This window comes from Trichechus manatus, unplaced genomic scaffold (assembly GCF_000243295.1).
Source record: "Trichechus manatus latirostris isolate Lorelei unplaced genomic scaffold, TriManLat1.0 scaffold00150, whole genome shotgun sequence".
NCBI lineage: Eukaryota > Metazoa > Chordata > Mammalia > Sirenia > Trichechidae > Trichechus > Trichechus manatus.
In genome coordinates, this window is record NW_004444086.1 from 866,584 (window position 1) to 892,180 (window position 25,597).

Below are 25,597 nucleotides of genomic sequence, written 5' to 3' on the forward strand. Positions count from 1 at the left end.
TTTTGTTCTGTAAGCCTTCATCTTAAGTGAGAATAACAGCACAATTGGAAGAGCGTAGTCAATGTCACTGAACTGTGTATGTAGAAATTTTTGAAACGGTGTTATCTTTGGCTATGTGTATTTTCACCAAAAACAAAAAGGTTGAGAATTTAGAGGGTTAAAATGTTGTTGGGTTGTTAACCAATGTCATAAAACAACATGTGTACTACTGTTTCATGAGAAACTATTTGTTCTGTAAGCCTTCACCTGAAGTATAATAAAAAATAAAAAAAATAAAAAAAAGATTTTAACAATGGCTCAAGAGATACTGCCAAAAAAATGATAGTAAAATTAGACAGATGGGGGAAATGCCGGGCATGTTATACTGGAAGAGCTGGCAAGACTTGAAAAAGCCTGGGTTAAAGGCCAAAGAGAAGGGAGAAATCAGAGGTAACTGCAATTGATTGCAACTTGAATGATTCACAATTATAGAGTTATTAACAGGTTAAGGAAACAAAGTACATGGAGCAGGCTGGGGCACATGATTGTGGCTTGGAACTCAAGGAAAGAAGAGATCCTGAAGGCAGCTGGAAACATGAGTCTGGAGCTGCTGATGATCAGCACCTAGTGAAAAATCTACTCAAATATTTATGGACTGATTTGATGATGGGCTTTTATATGAGTTATCTCTAATCCTGAACATTAAGCTTTAACAAACATGTGAAGAACAATTTAAGAAGCAGTTCGCAGTAAGGTGCTAAGACTGAAGGAAAGAACAAGCCAAGGCTATTATTTGCAGGTTTCTTTCGATATGTAGGGTTAGAGGAAGCAATTTCTAAAAGGTATGTTTTCTCTGTCATCAGAGCCTCACAACAAAATTACTGTTATAGAATAAATATTTATTTTAGAAGTATAAAACCTCATCTAAATATTAATGGGTCATCCTCACCTTGTTTTGGAATTTGATATTATTTCTAACTGATGGAAAAGGGAAATAAACTGTCAATTTTGTGAGAAAATGCTCATGGAGTAAAAGGACATCTTTAAAATATCAAAATGAAACACGATGAGTTGGAAAATAAAATTCAACCTTCTGTTTTAACAAAGGAGGAGGAAAAGAGGAAAAAAAACAGTCCTGGTTTTAAGGAATCTTAATGTTGTTCTATACATGATGATTAAACAGATTACATTCGATGAGGATTCTTCTGCGGGGAATACGAAGACTTGCAATGTTAAATAACTGATTATCCATATGAAAATCCAATTTGGTACATTTGTTCCTGGATCATTACTTATCAGAAAAAGTCCTTACTAGTCTGCCTCAGCTTATCTGAGTAGGAAGTAAGGAATTTAGTTCCTGATAATGAGACCGTTATTCCTACCCAAGGGTAGACTCACATAACTGGGATGCTTATTAACAAATCCAATGTCCTGTGACTCTTCTGTTCAGAAGTAACAAGAAGTGCATGGATCAACTGGGATGGAATATAGTGAGTTCACAGATTATTCTGGAAGAGAGATAGTTTCCTTTCTGGAACTGGCTTCAAGTTTGCTGTTAAGTGGTAGTATTCTTTCAGCATAATCTGCTTTACACGTCAAAATTCGTTCCAGTAAGAATACGAATGTTGATTCTGGCAGAGCCAACATGGCACTATAGACAGAAGCACCATACCGTCCCTCCATAACAAAGACCCGAAAAACTAAGTAAAACAGAGACAAACGTCAATCCTGGAACCCTAAGCATCAAAGGAAGAAATAATGAACTCACCCAAGCACCAAATGCAATAAGAAATTGACAGAGAACAGACAGCGAGGACAGTTACAAGCAGAGGTCCCCTATAAGTTAATGCAGCACGGATCACCATCTTGGACTCCTGTCAGAGATCGGCAGACAGGGAGTATGGGAAAGCAGATTCATGGAGCTTCCCGCAGGAGACAGACCACCAGTAACCACCCCCTACCCTGCCTCCCGCTGCTCAGCCTTAGCCACTTCCCAGAAGGCCGATTTGCTGCTTCCCAGCAGGACCATCTGGAGCTTCCCAGCGGGCTGCAACCACAGCACAGGAGGCGCCAGTTTCTTGCCTCAAGGATTTGCCCCGCCCACACCAGCTAGCTTTTTCACTGCCATTTCTTTGTTGCTGGTGTTGCTTTTTTCAGCCTCTTTTGGTTTCTTCCCTACCTCTCACCTCCTCCCCCTCCTTTCTCTCAAACACCTGACTCCATGTGCCATCTTTGCTACTTCTTGACAGGCTGTGAAGTGCCACTCAGCTGGGGAACAGCTTCCCTGGTCCCAGCCGCCACGCTGGTGGGATCCCTGGTTTTGTTTTGTTTTTTTTCCCCCTTCTTCTTTTTTTGTGTGTTTGTTATCTCTTTCTTTTTTCCTTTTTCTTCTTTTTTTTTGGTTTGTTTCTCTTTCTTTTTTCCTTTCTATTTTTCTTCATTTCTAGATTTCTCATCTCTTTCTACTCAGCCTCTTTTCCTGTCTCCTGAATACCTGGGGCTCTGTATCATCTCCACCCCTTCTAGCTGGGCTGTACTGCGTGGCTTGGGAGCCATTTCCCCAGTCTGCACAGCCGCAATGGTGGGATTCATACGGGCATTTTTAAAAATTTTTATTTATTTTATTTCACTTTTTCCTTTTCTTCATTTCTCAGTTTCTTGTCTCTCCGCTCCAGTGGCAGGTTCCCCAGCATTTTTTTCTTTTTTTGCTCCTGTGTCTCTCTCTTCTTTTCCATACCCAACCATACTACACACATCACAGCCTCCCCCACCCCCTCCCTCCTGCATATCTGCACCGTGTGAACACTGCACTCCTGAGCAGCACAGACATGGCCTACCAGAACCTGCCCTGCACTGAACCCTGGCTCACACTGTTGGCCCCAACACATGCTTCAAACAACCCATCCCAGCCCCTCCCCTTCAGCTGGACCTGCCCTTCTGCACCACAGCTGAGTGACTGGCCCTGCTCTTTGGACAAGGAGGTGAAAAATATCGTGTCCACAACAAGCAAACAGCAAAAGAATACATAGTCTCCCTAATCAGACATAACGAAATAAAACAAAAAGCAGGAAAAAACAAACAAACCTACAATCAATAAAAGAAGGAAATAACTACTGGATGTCCCAAAGACAGCAGACAATATCAAAACATATTAAAAAACAGTAAGGGATGGTTGCAGAAGTCATCCAAAATAAAACACCATACGACTTTCCAGTAGAAGAAAAGGCACTAGAACTACATAACAGGGAATTCAAATCTCTAATATTCAGAGCTATCCAAGAGTTGAATCAAAAATCAGACAAAAATGAGGTAAAAACAGACAAATTCATGGAAATGGTAGATAAATTCACAGAAAATACAGACAAAATAATGGAAGAATTTAGGAAAATAATATGGAAACAAAATACCAAAATAAATTCACAACTAGAAATCATACAAAAACAATTAGAAATCCAAAAGATAAACAATAAGACTTCAGAAATGGACAGTGTCATAGAAGGGCTGAGGAGCAGGTTAAGAACAATGGAAGGCACGATCAGCAAAATTGAAGAAAACACTGGGATACAACTCTGTTTGAGGAAAAATCAGAAAAAAGAACAAAGAAAAATGAAGAAATCCTGAGAATTATGTGGGATACAATCAAAAGCAAAAATCTGCAAGTGATCAGAGTTCCAGAACAGGAGAAGAAAATGGAAAACACAGAGGATCACTGAAGAATTGATGACAGAAAACTTCCCTAATATCATGAGAGATGAAAAGCTGACCATCTAAGTTCAGTGAACCCCATATATGGTAGATACCAAAACAAAATCACCAAGGCATATCATAATTACACTCACTAAAACCAAAGACAAACAAAGAATCCTGAGACCAGCTCATGAAAAATAAAAAGTAACATACAGAGGAGAAACAATAAGACTAACCTTTGATTACTTGGCAGAAACTATGCAGTCAAGAAGGCAATAGGATGACACATATAAAACCTTGAAAGAAAAAAACTGCCAACCAAGAATAATATATTCTGCAAAACTGTCATTCAAATATGATGGTGAAATTAGGACATTTACAGATAAACAGAAATTAAAGGAGTATGTAAAACCAAACCAAACTTACAGGAATTATTAAAGGGAGTCCTTCAGTTTGAGAACAAACAACATCAGATGACAGCCTGAATCTAAGACACAAGATCACACCAGCCAGATACCAACCTAGGAAATGAACTCTCAAGGACTATCTGAAACCAAAAGATTTACACAGGGACCAGAAAGGTTAATCTGCAAATGACAACAACATCAGAACAATAAAAGAGGGAATAAACGGTATAGGCACAGAACTTTCTAATGGAGAGGAAGGCAAGGTGATACCAAGAAATAAAAGACTGGTTCAAACCTAGGAAGATAAGGGTAAATTTCAAGGTAACCACAACGAAAGTTAAAAAATCTACTCATCAAAATAAAGAAGAAAAACAAAGTCTCAGTAAACACAAAATCTACAGAAACAAAAGAAATGAAAAAACAATCCACAAACAAAAGGAATTCAGCACAGGAGAGTAACAGGAACAAAGAAATCGTCAGCACCACAAAAAAAAAAAAACCACTACAAAATGACAACAATAAACTCACACCTATCAATAATTACACTGAATGTAAATGCCCTCAATGCACACATAAAGAGACAGAGAGCGACAGAATGGATAAAAAAAACAGGATGTATCAATATGCTGTATATAAGAGACACACCTTAGAAACGAAGACATAAATTTACTAAGAATCAAAGGACGGAAAAAAATATATCAAGCAAACAACCACTAAAAACAGCAGGAGTGGCAATACTAATCTCAGATAAAATACACTTTAAAACAAAATCCACCATAAAAGACAAAAGGGCACTGTATCATGATCAAAGGGACGATCCAGCATGAAGACATAACCATGATAAATATCTCCACACCCAATGACATGGCTCCAAAATACACAGAACAAACTCTAACAGCACTGAAAAGATAAACTGACACTTCTACTGTAATAGTAGGAAACTTCAACACACCATTCTCAGTAAAGGGCAGAACACCTAGAAAGAAACTTAACAAAGATACAGAAGATCAAAGGCCACAATCAGCCAACTTGAACTCACAGACATCTATAGAACACTCTACCCATGAGCTGCAAAGTACACATTCTTTTCCAATGCGTATGGAACATTCTCTAGAATAGACCACATCTTAGGCCACAAAGCAACCCTGAACAAAATCCAAAACATTAAGATAATACAATGTATCTTCTGTGATCACAATGCTATCAAAGTAGAAAATAACAACAGGAAGAGCAAGGAAAAAAAATCAATTACATGGAAACTAAATAACACCCTGCTTAAAAACCACTGAGTAAGAGAAGAAATCAAAGATGGAATCATAAAATTCCTAGAATCAAATGAGAATGAAAACACATCATATCAAACGCTCCGGGATACAGCAAGAGCAGTGCTCAGAGGTCAATTTATAGCAATAGATGCACACATCAAAAAAGAAAAAAGTGATAAAATCAAAACATTAGCTATACAACTCAAAAAAACAGAAAGAGAACAGCAAAAGAAGCCTACAGCCACCAGAAGAAAAGAAATAATAAAGATAAGAGCAGTAATAAATGAAATAGAGACTGGAAAAACAATAGAAAAAACAACAAAACCAAAAGTTGGTTCTTTGAAAGGATCAACAAAATCGACAAACCACTAGCCAAAATGACAAAAGAAGAACAGGAGAGGACTCAAATAACCCAAATAATAAATGAAGTGGGGGACATTAAAACAGACTCAACTGAAATAAAAAGGATCTTAACAGAATATTATGAAAAACTATACTGCAACAAATTTGAAAATCTAGAGGAAATGGACAGATTTCTAGAAACACAAGACCTACCTGTCATGGACTGAATTATGTCCCCCAAAAAATGTGTGTATCAGTTTGGCTGGGCCATGATTGCCAGTACTGTGTGGTTATCCTCCATTTTGTGATTGTAATTTTACGTTAAACAGGATTAGGGTGGTATTGTAACACCCTTACTAAGGTCACATCCCTGATACAATGTAAAGTTAGTTTCCCTGGGGTGTGGCCTGCCCCACCTTTTATCTTACAAGAGAAAAAAGGAAAAGGAAGTAAGTAGAGAGTTGGAGACCTCATACCACCAAGAAAGCAGTGCCGGGAGCAGAGCACGTCCTTTGGACCTGAGGTTCCTGCGCTGAGATGCTCCCAGACCAAGTGAAGACTGATGAGAAGGCCGAAAGAGACAGAAAGCCTTCCCCTGGAGCTGATGCCCTGAATTTGGACTTCTAGCCTACTAGGCTGTGAGAAAATAAATTTCTCTTTGTTAAAGCCATCCACTTGTGGTATTTCTGTTATAGCAGCACTTGATGACTAAGACACTACTCAAACTACCAAAAGTTGATGTTGAAAATCTGAAAAGACCCATAGCAAGAGAAGAGATTGAAAAGGTAATAAAAAAAACTCCCAACAAAAAAAAGCCCTGGCTAGGTGGCTTCACTGGAGAATTCTACCAAACATTCAGAACAAAGAAAAGGAAGGGGTACTTCCTAATTCATTCAATGAAGCCAGCATAACGCTGATACCAAAACCAGGCAAAGATACAATAAAAAAAGAAAATTACGGACCAATATCTCTCATGAATATAGATGCAAAAATTCTCAACAAAATTCTAGCCAACAGAACTCAGCATCATATCAAAAAAATAATACACCATAACGAAATAGGATTCATACCTGATATGCAAGGATGGTTCAACATTAGAAAATCAATCAACGTAATCCACCACATCAATAAAACAAAAGAAAAGAATCACGTGATCATCTCAACTGACACAGAAAAGGCATTTGACAAAGTCCAACACCCATTCCTGATAAAAACTCTCAATAAAATAAGTACAGAAGGGAAATTCCTCAACATAATAAAGGGCATCTATACAAAACAAACAGCCAACATCATTGTTAATGGACAGAGGCTGCAAACATTCCCCTCGAGAACAGGAACAAGACTACGATGCCCTTTATTACCACTCCTGTTTAACTTTGTGCTGGAAGTCCTAGCTAGAGCAATAAGGTAAGAAAAACAAAGGGCATCCAAATTGGTAATGAAGTAAAACTGTCCCTATTTGCAAATGATATGATACCATATATAGAAAACCCAAAAGACTCCCCAAGAAAACTACTGGAACTAATAGAAAGATTCAGCAGAGTAGCAGGATACAAGATAAACATACAAAAATCAATTGGATTCCTATACACCAATAAAGAGAATAATGAAAAGGAAATCAGGAAAACAATACCATTTATAACAGCCCCTAAAAAAATAAAATACTTAGGAATAAATCTAACCAGGGATGTAAAAGACCCATACAAAGAAAACTACAAAACACTACAGCAAGAAACCAAAAGAGATCTACATAAATGGAAGAACATACCATGCTCATGAATAAGTAGACTCAACATTGTAGAAATGACAATTCTACCCAAAGCAATCTACAAATACAATGCAATCTCGATCCAAATACCAACAACATTCTTTAAAAAGACAGAAAAAACAACCATTAACTTTATATGGAAAGGGAAGAGGCCCCAGATAAGTAAAGCATTATTGAAGAAGAAGAATAAAGTAGGAGGTCTCACACTACCTGACCTCAGAACTTACTACACAGCTATGGTAGTCAAAACAGCCTGGTACTGCTTCAACGACAGGTACATTGACCAATGGAGCAGAATTGAGAACCCAGATGTAAATCCATCCACTTATGGTCACCTGATCTTCGACAAGGGCCCAAAGTCCATCAAATGGGGAACAGATAATCTTTTTAACAAATGGTACTGGTGAAATTGGCTGTCCATCTGCAAAGAAAATGAAACATACCTCACACCATACACGAAAACTAATTCGAAATGGATCAAAGATCTAAATATAAAATCAAAAACTATAAAGATCATAGAAGAAAAAAATAGGATCTAGAGACCCTAATACATGGCATTAACAGGATACAAACCATAATTAACAACACACAAACTCCAGAAGATAAGCTAGATAACTGGGATCTTCTAAAAATGAAACACTTATGCTCATCAAAGACTTCACCAAAGAGTAAAAAGAGAACCTACAGACTGGGAAAACATTTTTAGCTATTACAAATCTGACAAAGATCTAATCTCTAAAATATACAGGAAAACCCAACACCCCTACCACAAAAAGACAAATAATCCTATTACAAAATGGGCAAAGAAATGAACAGACACTTTACCAAAGAAGACATTCAAGCAGCTAACAGGAGGAAATGAGCCATTAGAAAAATGCAAATTAAAACCACAATGAGATACCATCTCACCCCAGCATTACTGGCACGCATCAAAAAACCAGAAAATAACAAATGTTGGAGAGGCTGCGGGGAGACTGGAACACTTAGGCGCTGCAAGTGGGAATGTAAAATGGTACAACCATTTTGGAAAATGGTATGGCGCTTCCTCAGAAAGCTAGAAATAGAAACATCATATGATCCAGCAATCCCACTCCTAGGAATATATCCTAAAGAAATTAGAGCCATAACACAAATAGACATATGCACACCCATGTTCACTGCAGCATTGTTCACAATAGCAAAAAGATGGAAACCTAGATGCCCATCAAAAGATGAATGGATAAACAAACTATACTACATACACACAACAGAATACTACGCAATGATAAAGAACAATGATGAATCTGCGAAGTATCTCACAACATAGATGAATCTGGAGGGCATTATACTGAATGAAATAAGACAATCACAAAAGGACAAATATTGTATGAGACCACTACTATAAAAACTCATGAAAAGGTTTATACACAAAAAGAAACAACCTTCAATGGTTACAAGGGAGGGAGGGGTAGGGGTGAAAAAACACTAAATAGACAATAGATAAGTGGTAACTTTGGTGCAGGGTAAGACAGTACACAGTACTGCGGAAACCAGCACAACTTGTTCAGGGTAAGGTCACAGAAGCTCCATGGACAAATCCAAACTCCCTTAGGGACTGAATAACTGGGCTGAGGGCTGTGGGGACCATGGTCTCAGGGAACATCTAGTTCAACTGGCATAACATAGTTTATAAAGAAAATGTTCTACATTCCACGTTGGTGAGTAGTGTCTGGGGTCTTAAAAGCCTGTGAGCAGCCATCTAAGATACTCCACTGGTCTCACCCCTTCAGGAGCAAGGAAGAATGAAGAAAACTAAAGACAGAAGGGAAAGACTAGTCCAAAGGACTAATAGACCACAACTATACCACGGCCTCCACCAGACTGAGTCCAGTATAACTAGATGGTGCTCGGCTACCACCACTGACTGCTCTGACAGGGATCACAATAGAGGGTTTTGGACAGAGCAAGAGAAAAATGTAGAACAAAATTCTAACTAAAAAAAAAGGCCAGACTTACTGGCCTGACAGAGACTGGAGAAATTCTGAAAGCATGGCCCCCAGACACCCTTGTAGCTCAGTAATGAAGTCATTCCAGAGGTTCACCTTTTAGACAAAGATTAGACAGACCCATAGGACAAAATAAGACTAAAGGGGCACAGCAACCCAGGGCCAAGGACTAGAAGGTAGGAGGGGACATGAAAGCTGGTAATAGGGAACCCAAGATCGAGAACGGAGAGCGTTGACATGTCGTGGGGTTGTTATCCAATGTCATAAAACTATATATGAACTATTTAATGAGAAGCAAGTTTGTTCTGTAGACCTTCATCTAAAGTACAATAAATAAAAAAGAATATGAATGTTGAAAACAAAGAATAATGTGATTACAATGAAATAGCCACTCAAACCACCTCTAAACTATTCCTAGGAATTTCTTGGATAAAGCCCCCATTAATGAAAACAATTACCTTGTTAGGGGCTCATCTGACTTGCATATAACATTTTACAAAAGTGTGTCTTCCATTTAAAAGTCGATAGTCAATGGCTGGATAATGCAAAGTTAATGAGAATCAATTTCCCATCTGCTTCCATAACTTGCTGTAAATTAATAAAATTTCAAGATTCAAAAGAACTCCCCCCCGCAGAACAAAACAAAAACCAATAACCTTTCATTAAATACACCCAAACAACTAGTAAGGGAAGAAATAAGATGTGTATTTATTAATTATTTTCTTTATGCTATCGGTAAAAAACATAAGAAATGTTTCTTTAGCAATATCGATTACTTGGTTTAAACTAGAACATCTCGGACACATTAGTGAAGCGAATTAGCGGTTTCAATAATTATTGCATGTTAAATGTGAAAAAGGGTCATGTATTTGAAACAAAGAAAGATAAATTAAATGACTTTGGTTTATAAAATGACATTTAGAAAGGGCATTATACCTAAATCACCGTTATTTTTACATTGACTAAAATGTGTTTTGACCCTGAACATGCAAAAGACTTTTAGCTAAATATTTAAATTCTTCAAGGGTTATATGCAATTAACTCAGTATTTATCTCATCTGCATACTTCTCAGAATGTTATAAATGTATTTACTGTGCAAAGTCAAAAATCTTCTGAAATTAAGCACTCACATACGCTGCAAGATTACATGGCTGGAATTTAATTGCAGTGTGACCTAAGATTATAATCTGACCCCTCTCTGACTTGACGGGGCTCGTATCTCAGAGAACACTGACTACCTGAGGATGATCCAGCCGGTTGCTCTTTTCTCTATAACTGACTTAACCTCAGTAGCTCTGCAACTGAGCTACTTTAAAAAGTTGCTTCCTTTAAAACCCTGTATAATACATATCATTTTTTGTCAAAAACATCATGTTTTGTAAAGCATTACGGATTAAAAAAAAACTATAGGACACAGAGGAAGTGATATACGCAGGCACTCTGGGTCAGAGAACATACTGTTCCAAGTGCCAGAACCGTAACCAAGACACTGACTCCTTCACGAGGCCAGAGCATGAAGGCTACCTCTGAGCTCACATAAAGACAGCATAATGAACCTTCAGTACGCTTGAATCCAGACTTTTAGATGAAAACTGCATCATTTTATACAAAAGAATTTTTCTTATTGTTGGTTGTTCCTTAGGACAGTGCTTCTCAATCTAGTTTTAAACCAGATCACACAGATTATCAACAGAAAAAAATTCACAATTTCAAAACATAAATGTCATTTGAAATGCAAGATAAATTAAATATCATGGCTAAACATGGGGAAAAATGATACTTTGTTTTACAACGACACAAGCCTCCTCTCCACCCTTTGAGGCTCTTGTGAACTGGTTTACCTCAGGACACAGCAGGAATTAACAAAATAAAATAAAGGTTCTGATTAGTCTTTCACCTGAGTAAATAGATCTTAGTGTTTCACTGACACCCAGTGCTAGGAAAACCCAGTACCCAGGCTTACTATCCAGTACAAATTATAATAGCTTTGGAATCAGACAGTCTTGGCTTCATATTTCTACTCTAACAGCGGTGTAACTTTGGGCAAATTACTTAAGCTCTCCGAGTTTCAAACAGGGATTCAAATCAGTTCTGCCAAGTTCAGTCATGGCCTAAGTAGAGACACTGGAACAGACCTAAATTTTTAAAGTTACAGCAAACTGGAAAGATAGCTGGAACAGGAAAAACTGCAGGTCGAAGCCCTGCTAGAAACTTAGTCTCCCTCTTAGAGAACAAGCGAAGCGTACACATTGTATACCAAATCTCTTGCCCTGGGATTCTGAGCACAGTCCGAAGCAGTGCTGCCCTCCTCAAAGACGGTGGTGTCCCGTTCAAAGATGGCAGCCAATGACTGTGCAGCTTTGAATGTATGTCACTCACCTACAGCCCTGCCAACAATTCAATCTCACACATCACACCCCTGAAAGGGCTCTCTACACCTATTCTGAGTCTCTCATTCCAGGGCTTTGACCCGTAATTTTTCCCATTCCTGGTATCATGCCGAATCTGCCAAATTGTAAAACTTCGAGTCTGTTCCTGTTTTGCTTCATCAGCCATGATCAGATCAGTCTGAACTGGTTTGAAGCCCTGGTTTCAAATGCCTCATCTCTACGATGTGGATAACAAAAACTGTGGCATATGGCTACTATGAGAATTAAAATGAGATAAAGGACACAAAATTTGACACATTACAGATACCCAGTGAGAGTTCCCTTTGCAGTTCCTTTCTAGATTTGGCAAATCATAGCAGAATAATATTCAATTTCATAACATGGCTTGCCAATGACTGCTATTTTTATTTTCCAAATTATGGAAAACATGCATAAGGCATTATATGCAGAAATCTAAAAGATACTTTCATAACTGGTTTATTGACAATTTATTGACAATAATTGGTTATTTATAATATACTGTAGTATACCTATCTAATCTGCTTTAATATTAATTGAAAGCTTACCTTGGATTATTAATAACTTTCATCAGTGCTTCATACAGCTCTCCTTCAGTAACTGTCTTCCATTCTAGCAATATCCCCATGCCTTTTGCTTGTACCCGGGTCATGGTATCATAATGGTCTCCAAAGAGCGGGATTCCCACTACAGGTACGCCGTGGTACATAGTTTCAAAAATACTGTTCAAACCACCATGGCTCAGAAATGCTTTAATATTTGAGTGCCCTAGGGAAAGATGAAAAAACAATTTACGACACTGAACATTACTCTAGAGAAAGGTTTTTTCCAGAAATCATTTAAACACTGTCATAATAGGAATACACATTTTAGAGATAGAATTTTGAAAGGCATAAGTTCACTGGCAGCCCTGGTGAGGCAGTGGTTATGGGTGAGACTGCTAGCCAAAATGTCGGCAGTTTGAATTCACCAGCTGCTCCTTGGAAATGCTTTGGGCAGTTTTACTCTGTCCTATAGGGTCGCTATGAACAGGAATTAACTCAATGGCAACAGGTTTGTTCTCTGCTTTTTTGTGTGTGTGTTTAATTTCACTAACTTCCACTATAAACCTATTAAAAGATGGCTTTTATGTGGATAATCAGAGTCCTTGCATGCTGCAAATGGTTAAGCCCTCAGCTGCTGAAAGGTTAGCAGTTTAAATTCACCCAAAGTTACCTTCAAAAAAAAAGGCCTGGTGATCTACTTCAAAAAAATCAGCCATTAAAAATCCTATGGAGTACAGTTTACTCTGACACACTTGGGTTGCCATGAGACAAAACTGACTCGATGGCAACTGTTTTTTATGTACATATACGTATGTATATATACATGTATGTATACATATACATACACACACACATAGGTATATATACATTTACCATTGAGTCAATTCTGACTCATAGCCACCCCTATAAGACAAGAAACTGCTTCTTGGGGTTTCCAAGGCTGTCATCTTTATGGAAGCTGACTGTTGCATCTTTCTCATTTTAGTTAATGGCCAAGTGCTTTGACCACTGCGTCACCAGGGCTCCATATACACACATACACACACATATTGATCTAATACATATGTAGAAATCAAAAGTAATTTTAAGTTGTTGTTAGGTGCCAACAAGTCCGTTCTGACTCACACCAACCCTATGTACAACAGAACAAAACACTGCCCAGTCCTGTGCCATCCTCACAATCCTTGCTATGCTTGAGATTTACTGTTGGAGCCACTGTGTCAATGCATCTCATTGAGGGTCTTCCTCTTTTTCACTGACCCTCTACTTTACCAAGCATGACGTCCTTCTTCAGGGAGTAGTTGTTCCTAATAACATGTCCAAAGTATGTGAGACGAAGTCACGTCATCGTTGCTTCTAAGGAGCATTCTGGCTGTTCTTCCAAGACAGATTTGTTTGTTCTTCTGGCAGTCCATGGTATATTCAATATTCTTCACCAACACCATAATTCAAAGGCATCCATTTTTCTTCAGTCCTTATTCATTGTCCAGCTTTCTCATGCATATGATACAACTGAAAACACCATGGCTTGGGTCAGGCGCACCTTAGTCCTTAAAGTACATCTTTGCTGTTTAACACTTTTAAGAGGTCTTTGGCAGCAGATTTGCCCAATGCAATGCATCATCGACTGATACTTCCCTGTGCAATGATTGTGGATCCATATAAAATCAAATCCTTGACAACTTCAATATTTTCTCCATTTATCATAATGTTGCTTATTGGTCCAGTTGTGAGGATTTTTGCTTTAAGTTAAGGTGTAATCCACACTGAAGACTGTGGTCTTCGATCTTTATCAGTAGGTGCTTCAAGTCCTCTTCACTTTCAGCAAGCAAACTTGTGTCATCTGCATATAGCAGGTTGTTAATGAGTTTTCCTGCAATCCTGATGACGCATTCTTCTTCATATAGTCCAGTTTCTCGGATTATTTGCCCACCATACAGATTAAGTATGGTGAAAGAATACAACCCTGACCTACACCCTTCTTGACTTTAAACCACACAGAATGCCCTTGTTCTGTTCGAACAACTGACTCTTGGGATAAGTACAAGTTCCTCATGAACACAATTAAGTGTCCTGGAATTCCCATTCTTCACAACGTTATCCACAATTTTTATGATCCATACAGTTGAATGCCTTTGCATAGTCAATAAAACACAGGTAAACATCTTTCTCATATTCTCTGTTTTCAGCCAGGATCCATCTGACATCAGGAGTGATATCCTTTTCTTTAATACCCTCTTCTGAGTCCAGCTTGAATTTCTGGCAGAGCCCAGTCAACGTACTGCTACAACCGCTTCTGAATGATCTTCAGAAAAATTTTACTTGCAGGTAATTAATATTATAATGATATTGTTCAATAATATCCACATTCTGTTGGATCACCTTTCTTCGGAATGGGGACAAGTATGGATCTCTTCCAGCTGGTTGGCCAAGTAGCTGTCTTCCAAATTTCTTGACACAGATGAGCGAGCACACCAGTGCTGCATCCGTGTTGAAACATCTCAGTTGGTGTTATAGATTAAATTGTGTACCCTCAAAATGTGTAACAACTTTGTTAGGTCATGATTCCCAATATTATGTCGCTGTTGATCATTTTGTGATCTAATCTGATTTTCCTATGTATTGTAAATGTTAATCACTGCCTTTGATTAATGAGGCAAGATTGTTGTTGTTGCTTTTCAGTGCCGTTGAATCGGTTCTGACTCATAGTGACCCTGCAACCCTATGCACAACAGACACAAACACAGACCAGTCCTGTGCCAACCTCACAATTATTGTTATGCTTGAACCCGTTGCTGCGGCCACTGTGTCAGTCTATTTCGTTACAGGTTTTTCTCTCTTTCGGTGACCCTCTCCTTTACCAAGCATGATATCCTTCTCCACGGACTGTTTCCTCCTAATAATATGTCCAAAGTATGTGAGATGAACTCTCACCATCCTTGCTTCTGAGGAGCATTCTGGCTGTACTTCTTCTAAGACAGATTTGTTCATTCTTCTGGAAAGCCATGGTATATTCAATATTCTTTGCCACATAGTAATTCAAAGGCATCAATTCTCCTTCAGTCTTCCTTATTCATTGCCAAGCTGTTGCATGCATATGAGGCAAATGAAAACACCTTGGCTTGTGTCAGGTGCACCTTAGTCTTCAAGATGACATCTTTGCTTTTTAACACTTTAAAGAGGTCTTTTGCAGCAGATTTGCCCAATGCAATGTGTCGTATGATTTCATGACTACGTCTTCCATGGGTGTTGATTGTGGCTACAAGTAAAATGATATCCTTGACAACGTCAATCTTTTCTCCTTTCATCATGATGTTGCTTATTGGTCCAGTTGTGAGGATTTTTGTTTTCTTTATGTTGAGGTATAATCCATACTGAAGGCTGTCATCTCTGATCTTCATCAGTAAGTGCTTCAAGTCCTCTTCACTTTCAGCAAGCAAACATGTGTTATCTGCATATAGCAGGTTGTTAATGAGTCTTCCTCCAATCCTGATGCCGTGTTCTTATTCATATAGTCCAATTTCTTGGATTATTTGCTCAGCATACAGACTGAATAAGTATGGTGAAAGGATACAACCCTGACATATACCTTTCTTGACTTCAAACCATTCAGTATCCCCTTGTTCTGTCAGAATGACTGCCTGTTGGTCTAAGTATAGGTTCCTCACAAGCACAATCACGTGTTCTGGAATTCCCATTCTTCACAATGTTATCCATAATTTGTTATGATCCACACAGTCGAATGCCTTTGCACAATCAATAAAACACAGGTAAATATCTTTCTCATATTCTCTGCTTTCAGCCAGGATCCATCTGACATCAGCAATGATATTCCTTGTTCCATGTCCTCATTTAAATCTGGGTTGAAGTTCTGGCAGTTCCCTGTTGAAGTACTACTGCAACTGCTTTTGAATGATTTTCAGCAAATTTTACTTGCGTGTGATAATGATATTATTGGATAATTTCCACATTCAGTTGGATCACCTTTCTTGGGAACAGGCATAAATATGTCTTCCAGTTGGTTGGCCAGATAGCTGTCTTCCAAATTTCTTGGCATAGATGAGTGAGCACATCTAGCGCTGTATCTGTTTGTTGAAACATCTCAACTGGTATTCCATCAATTTCTGGAGCCTTCTTATTGACCAATGTCTTCAGTACAGTTTGGACTTCTTCTTTCAGTACGATTCGTTCTTGATCATATGCTTCCTCCTGAAATGGTTGTTGAACATCAACCAAATTTTTCTGGTATAGTGACTCTGTATATTCCTTCCATCTTCTCTTGATGCTTCCTGCATTGTTCAGTATTTTTCTCATAGAGTTCTTCACTATTTTAACTCAAGGCTTGAATTTTTTATTCAGTTCTTTCAGTTGAAGAAATGCCGAGCATGTTCTTCCCTTTTGGTTTTCTAACTCCAGGTCTTTGCACATTTCAATATAATACTTTACTTTGTCTTCTCAAGCTGCCCTTTGAAATCTTCTGTTCAGCTCTTGTACTTCATTATTTCTTCAGTGCTTTAGCTACTCAATGTTCAAGATCAAGTTTCAGAGACTCTTCTGACATCCATTTTGGTGTTTTCTTTCTTTCCTATCTTTTTAATGATCTCTTGTTTTCTTCATGTACAATGTCCCTGATGTCATTTCACAACTCTTCTGGTCTTCAGTCATCAGTGTTTTAATGCATCAAATCTTTTGAGATGGTCTCTAAATTCAGGTGGGATATACTCAAGGTCCTACTTTGGCTCTCGTGGACTTGTTCTAATTTTCTTCAGCTTCAATTGGAACTTGCATATGAGCAATTGATTGTCTGACTTGTTCTGACTGATGATATTGAGCTTTTCTATTGTCTCTTTCCACAGATGTAGTCGATTTGATTCCTGTGTACCCTATCCAGCGAGGTCCATGTGTATAGTCAGCCACTGATGTTGTTGAAAAAAGGTATCTGCAATGAAAGAGTCATTGGTCTTGCAAAAATTCTATCATGTGATCCCCCAGCATCATTTCTATCACAAAGGCCATATTTTCCAACTACAGGTCCTTTTTCTCTATTTCCAACTTTCCCATTCCAATCACCAGGAGCCTTGTTTTTTGCCAATGTCTTCAGTGCAGCTTGGACTTCTTCCTTCAGTACCATCATTCATGATCATATGCTACCTCTAAAATGGTTGCATGTTGACAAATTATTTTCTGTACAGTGACTGTATTCCTTCCATCTTCTCTTGATGATTCCTGCGTTGTTTAATATTTTCTCTGTAGAATACTTCAATATTGCAACTCGGGGCTTTTATTTTTTTCTTCGGTTCGTTCATCTTGAGAAATGCCGAGCTTGTTCATTCTTCCCTTTTGGGTTTGTTCATGTTTGTTTATTTATTTATTATTTAGTTAGTTAGTTAGTTTCAGGCAAAGGTTTACAGAGCAAATTAGTTTCTCATTAAACAATTAATACACATATTGATTTGTAACATTGGTTGCCAACCCTGGAACATGTCAACACTCTCCCCTTCTTGACCTTGGGTTCCCCATTTCCATTCGTCCAGCTTTCCTGTTCCCTCCTGCCTTCTTGTCCTTACCTCTGGGTTGGTGTGCCCATTTAGTCTCATATATATGGCTGAGCTATGTGTATTATTGTTTGTTTTATGGGCCTGTCTAATCTTTAGCTGAAGAGTTAACCTCAGGAGTAATTTCAATACTGAGTTAAAAGAGTATCTGGGGTCAATTCTCTCGAGGTTTCTCCAGTCTCTGTCAGACCAGTAAATCTGGTCTTTTTTTGTGAGTATGAACTTTACATTTTTCTCCAGCTCTGTCCGGGACCCCCTATTGTGATTCCTGTAAGAGCAGTTGGTGGTGGTAGCTAGGCACCATCTAGTTGTGCTGGACTCAGTCTGGTGGAGGCTGTGGTAGTTTTTTTCCACTAGTCGTTTGGACTAATCTTTCCCTTGTGTCTTTGGTTTTCTTTATTCTCCCTTACTCTAGATGGCATGAGACCAGTAGACAAATCTTAGATGGCCGCTCACAAGCTTTAAAGATACCAGCGCTACTCACCAAAGTAGGATGTAGAACATTTTCCTTATAAACTATGGTATGCCAATTGAGCAGGATGTCCCTGAGACCATGGTCCCCAGCCCAGTAACTCAATCCCTATGGGAGTTTGGATGTGTCCATGAAGCTTCTATGACTTTGCCTTAATCAAGCTGGGCTGGCTTCCCCAGTATTGTGTACCATCTTACCTTTCACCAAAGCTATCACTTACCTATTGTCTAGTTAGTGTTCTTCCATTCCTACCCCTCTTCTCCCTTGTAATCATCAAAGATTGTTTCTTTCTGTGTAAAATTTTTCACGAATTTTTATGATAGTGGTCTCATACAGTATTTGTCCTTTTGTGATTGACTTATTTCTCTCAGCATAATGCTCTCTACATTCATCTATGTTGTGAGATGTTTGGCAGAATCATCATTGTCCTTTATCGTTACGCAGTATTCTATTATGGGTATGTACCATAGTTTATCTACTCATCTGTTGATGGGCATTTAGGGTGTTTCCATCTTTTTGCTATTGTGAATAGTGCTTCAGTGAACATGGGTGTGCATATATGTCTATTCGTGTGACAGCTCTTATTTCTCTAGGATATATTCCCAGGAGTGGGATTGCTGGATCATATGGCATTTCCATTTCTAGCTTTTTAAGGAAGTGCCATATTGTTTTCCAAAATGGTTGCACCATTTTACATTTCCACTAGCAGTGCATAAGAGTTCAAATCTCCCTGTAGCCTCTCCAACACTTGTTATTTTCTGGTGTTTTTTTATTTGTGTCAGTAATGACGGGGTGAGATGGTAGCTCATTGTATTTTTGATTTGCATTTCTCTAATGGCTAGTGATCCTGAGCATTTCCTCGTGTCTGTTGGTCACCTGAATGTCTTCTTTGGTGAAGTGTCTGTCGTATCCTTTGCCTATTTTTTAATTGGATTATTTGTCTTCTTGTTGTAAAGGTGTTGGACTTCCCTATAGATTTAGAGATTAGACATTTGCCGGATATGTCATAGCCAAAATTTTTTTCCCAGTCTGTAGGTTCTCTTTCTACTCTTTTGGTGAAGTCTTATGATGAGCATAAGTGTTTAATTTTTAGAAGATCCCAGTTCTCTAGTTTATCTTCTGGTGTTTGTGTATTGTTAGTTATGATTTGTATTCTATTTATGCTGTGTATCAGGGACTTTAGTGTTAACCCTATTTCTTCTTCTATGATCTTTATAGTTTTTGGTTTTATATTTAGGTCTTTGATCCATTTTGAATTAGTTTTTGTGTATGGTGTGAGGTATGAGTCCTGTTTCATGTTTTTACAGATTGTTATCCAGTTTTGCCAGCACCATTTGTTAAAAAGACTGTCTGTTCCCCCATCTGATGGACTTTGGACCTTTGTCAAAGATAAGGTGACCATAGATGGATGGATTTACATCTAGGCTCTTGATTCTGTTTCACTGGTCAATGTGTCTGTTGTTGTACCAGTACCAGGCTGCTTTGACTACCATAACTGTATAGTATGGTAGCTCGAGGCCTCCTACTTTGTTCTTCCTTTTCAATAATGCTTTACTTATCCGAGGCTTCTTTCCTTTCCATATAAAGTTAATGATTAGTTTTTCCATCTGGTTAAAGAATGCTGTTGGTATTTGGATGGAGACTGCATTCTGTTTGTAGACTGCTTTGGGTAGAATTGACATTTTTACAATGTTGAGTCTGCCTATCCATGAGCATGGTATGTTTTTCCATTTTTGAAGGTCTCCTTCAGTTTCTTGCAGTCATGTTTTGTAATTTTCTCTGTATAGGTCTTCCCTTTTAGTTTTCTTTTATTATATCCATTTATTTTTTTTATTGTGCTTTAAGTTTATAGCTTAAGTTAATTTCTCATACAAAAATTTATACACATATTGTGAAGTAGCCCTAGTTGCAATCCCTATAATGTAACAGCACACTCCCCTTTTCCACCTCGGGTTTCCCGTGTCCATTCAGCCAGCTCCTATCCCTTTCTGGCTTCTCATACCGCCTCCAGACAGGAGCTGCCCATTTAGTCTTGTGTATCTACTTGAACTAAGAAGTACACTCTTCACAAGTATTATTTTATGTTTTATAGTCCAGCCTAATATTTGTCTGAAAAGTTGGCTTCAGGAATGGTTTTAGTTCTAGGTTAACAGAGAGCCGGGGGGCCATGTCTTCTAGAGCTCCTCTAGTCTCAGTCAGACCATTAAGTCTGGTATTTTTATGTGAATTTGAATTCTTTACCACTCTTTTCTCCTGTTCCATCAGGGATTCTCTGTTGTGTCCCCTGTCAGGGCAGTCATTGGTGGTAGTTGGGCACCATCTAGTTCTTCTGGTCTCAGGCTGATGGAGTCTCTGGTTTATGTGGCCCATTTGTCTCTTGGGATAATATTTTCCTTGTGTCTTTGGTGTTCTTCATTCTCCTTTGCTCCAGGTGGGTTGGAACCAACTGATGCATCTTAGACAGCTGATAGCAAGCTTTTAAGAGCCCTGATGCCACTCAACAAAGTGGGATACAGAATGTTTTCTTAATAAACTTTGTTATGCCAATTGACCTAGATGTTCCCTGAAACCATGGTCCCCAGACCCTTGCCTCTGCTACTCTGTCCCTCGAAGTGTTTGGTTGTGTTTAGGAAACTTCTTAGCTTTTGGTTTAGTCCAGTTGCACTGACTTCCCCTGTAGTGTATGTTGTCCTTCCCTTCACCTAAGATAATTCTTGTCTACTATCTAGTTAGTTAATTCCCCTCTCTCTCCCTCCCCTCCCTTGTAACCATCAAAGAATGTTTTCTTCTGTGTTTAAAGCTTTTCTTGAGTTCTTATAATAGTGGTCTCATACAATATTTGTTCTTTTACGACTGACTTATTTCACTCAGCATAATGCCTTCCAGATTCATCCATGTTGTGAGATGCTTCTCAGATTCATCATTGTTCTTTATCATTGTGTAGTATTCCATTGTATGAATATACCATAATTTGTTTATCCATTCATCTGTTGATGGGCACCTAAGCTGTTTCTATCTTTTTGCTATTGTGAACAATGCTGTAATGAACATGGGTGTGCATATATCTATTCATGTGACAGCTCTTATTTCTCTAGGATATATTCCAAGGAGTGGGATTGCTCGATCATATGGTACTTCTATTTCTAGCTTTTTAAGGAAGCGCCAAATTGATTTCCAAAGTGGTTGTACCATTTTACCTTCCTACCAGCAGTGTAGAAGTGTTCAAGTCTCTCCAGAACCTCTCCAGTATTTATTAGTGTGTTTTGGATTAATGCTAGCCTTATTGGGGTGAGATGGTATCTCACTGTAGTTTTGATTCGTATATCTCTAATGGCTAATGATCGTGAGCATTTCCTCATGTATCTATCAGCAGCCTGAATGTCTTCTTTGGCGATGTGCCTGTTCATATCCTTTGCCCATTTTTTAATTTGGTTATTTGTCTTTTTGTTGTTGAGGTTTTGCAGTATCTTGTAGATTTTAGAGATAGACCCTGATTGGGTATGTCATAGCCAAAAATTTTTCCCAGTCTGCAGGTTGTCGTTTTACTCTTTTGGTGAAGTCTTTTAATGAGCATAGGTGTTTGATTTTTACAAGCTCCCAGTTATCTAGTTTCTCTTCTGGTGTTTGTGCATTGTTACTTATGTTTTGTATTCTGCTTATGTCATGTTTTAGGGCTCCTAGCCCTTTTGGCTTTCTAACTCCAGATCTTTGCACATTTCAATACAATACTTTACTTTATCTTCTCAAGCCACCCTTTGAGATCTTCTGTTCAGCTCTTTTACTTCATCATTTCTTCAGTTCACTTTAGCTAGCTGATGTTCATGAGCAAGTTTGAGTCTCTTTTGACATTCATTTTGGTCTTTTCTTTCTTTCCTATCTTTCTAATGAACTCTTGTTTCTTCATGTATGATGTCCTTGATGTCATTCCACAACTCATCTGGTGTTTGGTCATTACTGTTCAATGCATCTATTGAGATGGTCTCTAAATTCAGGTGGATATAATCAAGGTCCTACTTTGGTTCTTGTGAAGTTGTTCTAATTTTCTTCAGCTTCAACTGGAACTTGCATATGACCAATTGATGGTCTGTTCCACAGCTGGCCCCTGGCCTTGATCTGACTGATGATATTGAGCTTTTCTATCATCTCTTTCCACATATGTAGTTGATTTGATTCCTGTGTATTTCATCTGCCGAGGCCCAAGTATATAGTTGCTGTTTATGTTGTCTGTCGTACTGCGGAGGCTTGTGTGTTACTGCAATGCCAGAAGCAATGCTACCAGTATTCAAATACCAGTAGGTCCACCGAGGGTGGACAGATTTCATTTGAGGTTCCAGACTAAGACAGATTAGGAAGAAGGACCCGGTGGTCTATTTCTGAAAAAAACTAGCCAGTGAAAACCTTATAAATACCAGCAGAACATTGATACAGTGCCAGAGCGTGAGCCTCTCAGATTGGAAGGCACTCAAAATACGATTGGGGATCTCCAGCGTCATTTCTATCACCAAGGTCATATTTTCCAACTACTGATCATTCTTCTTTGTTTCCAACTTTTGCATTCCAATCACCAGTAATTATCAATGTATCTTGATTGCATGTTTGATCAACTTCAGACTGCAGAAGCTGGTAAAAGTCTTCAATTTCTTCATCTTTGGCCTTTGTGGTTGGTGGGTAAAACTGAATAACAGTCGTATTAACTGGATTTTCCTTGTAGGCATATGGATATTATCCTATCACTGACAGTGTTATGCTTCAAGATAGATCTTGAAATGTTGTTTTTGACGATGAATGCAACACCATTCATCTTCAATTTGTCTTTCCTGGCGTAGTAGACCATATGATTGTGCAATTCAAAATGGCCAATACCAATCCACTTCAGCTCACTAATGCCTAGGATATCAATCTTTATGTATTCCATTTCATCTTTGAGGATTACCAATTTTCCTAGATTCATACTTTGTACATTCCATGTTCTAATTATTAATGGACTTTTGCAACTGTTTCTTCTCATTTTGAGTCGTGCCACATCAGCAAATGAAGATCCCGAAAGCTTGACTCCATCCATGTCATTAAAGTTCACCCTACTTTGAGGAGGCAGCTCTTCCCCTAGTCGTATTTTGAGTCCCTTGCAACCTGAGGGGCTCATCTTCTGGCACTGTATTTTAAGCAGCTGAAATTAATAGCTTTAAACAGTATATTATTATTTCTCTCAAAAACAAACATCGTTTGGGTAGCAATACCTATTTAAGTGGCCAGTAATAAATAGGAAGTCAATGAAAGCAAGAAATGCCAAATAATAATGTGCAACCACACTCTATTAAAAAAATAGGTAGCTACCTTCTGGCTACTCAAGTAAGTACCACATAAAAGTGAAACTTCGTGTAAAATAAAAGCATATATAAAAAAGTACAGCTGGAGTCCAGGAAGTCCATGGAGAGTTTATGTGCTTATTCAAGGAGAAATATTATGTCGTAATGGTTATTTATAACATTCAAGTGATGTCAGCATCCACGTTTCACAATTTAGAGTTTAATTTCACATGTCAGGTACGCATGCAATTAGGGACAGACACTTAGAAAAACCAGTTGTGAAAGATGGGACAACACACAACACATAGTTGTCAGATGAATAAATAATTTGTCAAAGTTAATGAGGTATTTCAAAACCAGAACTCCTACTGAGCAAGGTAAATTTCATAAAAGGGACCAAATGACTTGCATATGAAGTGCAAGGAAAGGACACACGGCACTTAGTAAAATCATTGTATGGCCAGAAAGGAATTATGGCTTTCAAAAATATCAGTCCTTTAAGAAGAACTGTAAATATACACATCCCAGGTACAAAATTGATTATGTGTATGAACCACCACTGTCTCAGGGGGGCTCCAGGAGCTCTCCTGCCTCAAGTTCTGCTACATCTTCTAGTGGATTTGATCACTCAGTGTCTCTATCCCTTACCCACAGGCAGCGTCCCAGACTCCCATGTCCTACTGAAGGATCTACCCAGCATATTGCCCTAGCATTGGATTTCAAATAATCTTTTTTAGCAGCAGAACCCTTTGAGTAAAACCTTAACAACAAATCCAGTAGAGACAGATAAAAGTAGAGCTGGTGTGTGTGTGTGGGGGGGACTATTTGTGTGTGCGCATGTGTGTGTGTTGGGGGTCAAAGGGCACTGATTTGGTTCCTATTCCTCAGCTTCGAGGAATCTTCTGATCACAGTCTAGAGGCCATTACAACAGTAACAACAACAACAGAGGACCTGGTAAAGGTCATGCCCAGAGTTTAAAAGGATACTAATCCTGGAAAAGATTCTGAGGCACCTAGAGAAGCAATGGACTTGGAGAGGGCCATTCAGGTGTAGACTACTGGGTAGCTAGCTACAGGTTGCTGTAGAGTTTCACAGTAAAAAAACACGTTAAAACTTTAGATGTTCCTGTATATCGGTGTCACCCTGCTGGACTGAGTTAGCTAGCAATCAGGATATCTTACTTAAATTTCCTGCTCCTTTCTCTACCTTCTTTGGAATCTGAAGTCATAATAGTAAAGATAAAAAAGAAAAAGGAAAAGAATTACAAGCATCAAGCAAGGTAGTTTACTGTGTTTTTCTGTCTCAATTTTATGAAAAGGGATTATATATTAATAAAATCATTTACTGTTTTTAGTGACAAAATTCAACTGGCTAGTTTTTAGGAGCAGGCTCACTGTAGCTTCTAGAAAATAACTTTTAAAACCTTAATTTTAAGGAGGACAATTTAAAATTTGAAGCTACTTTTACATGATCTGCTAGGTTTAAGTATTATTGAATAAACAATGATCGATACTGCCAAAATCAATAATCATTTTATAATTTTCTTAATAAATAATACATTAAGGGATAATATAGTATACAATATTATGTTTTCCTAGAAAATGAAATACAATTTACATTTTTACTGTGTTTATTTAACCTAGAGATAAATTATTTAGCTTCAAATATACTTGAAAGATACACATATAATAAAAGTTATTTTAATTTTGAGTTGAGCATCACAATCCTGTAAGCAAAAGAAATAAAGTGCTTATTATCTAGTGATTTAAGCAAAAAGATACCTGGTGATTTAGAGGGAAATCTAGGCAGATAATTCAAATAAAGTTAAAAGAAACTGACCGTTTCCCTGGCCTCTTGATCTCTCTGGTTTCAAACA

At 38.2% G+C, this 25,597-nt stretch overlaps 1 protein-coding gene across 1 annotated transcript in view; it reads right to left on the bottom strand.

Moving 5' to 3' along the window:
* The window catches only part of UGT8 (UDP glycosyltransferase 8), a 134,887-nt gene that overhangs the window by 2,951 nt on the left and 106,339 nt on the right, over positions 1-25,597 (bottom strand). The window contains exon 5 of the mRNA XM_004385893.1: positions 12,391-12,610. Coding sequence (XP_004385950.1) covers positions 12,391-12,610 — 220 coding nt within the window. The remainder of the gene's footprint in view (positions 1-12,390; positions 12,611-25,597) is intronic.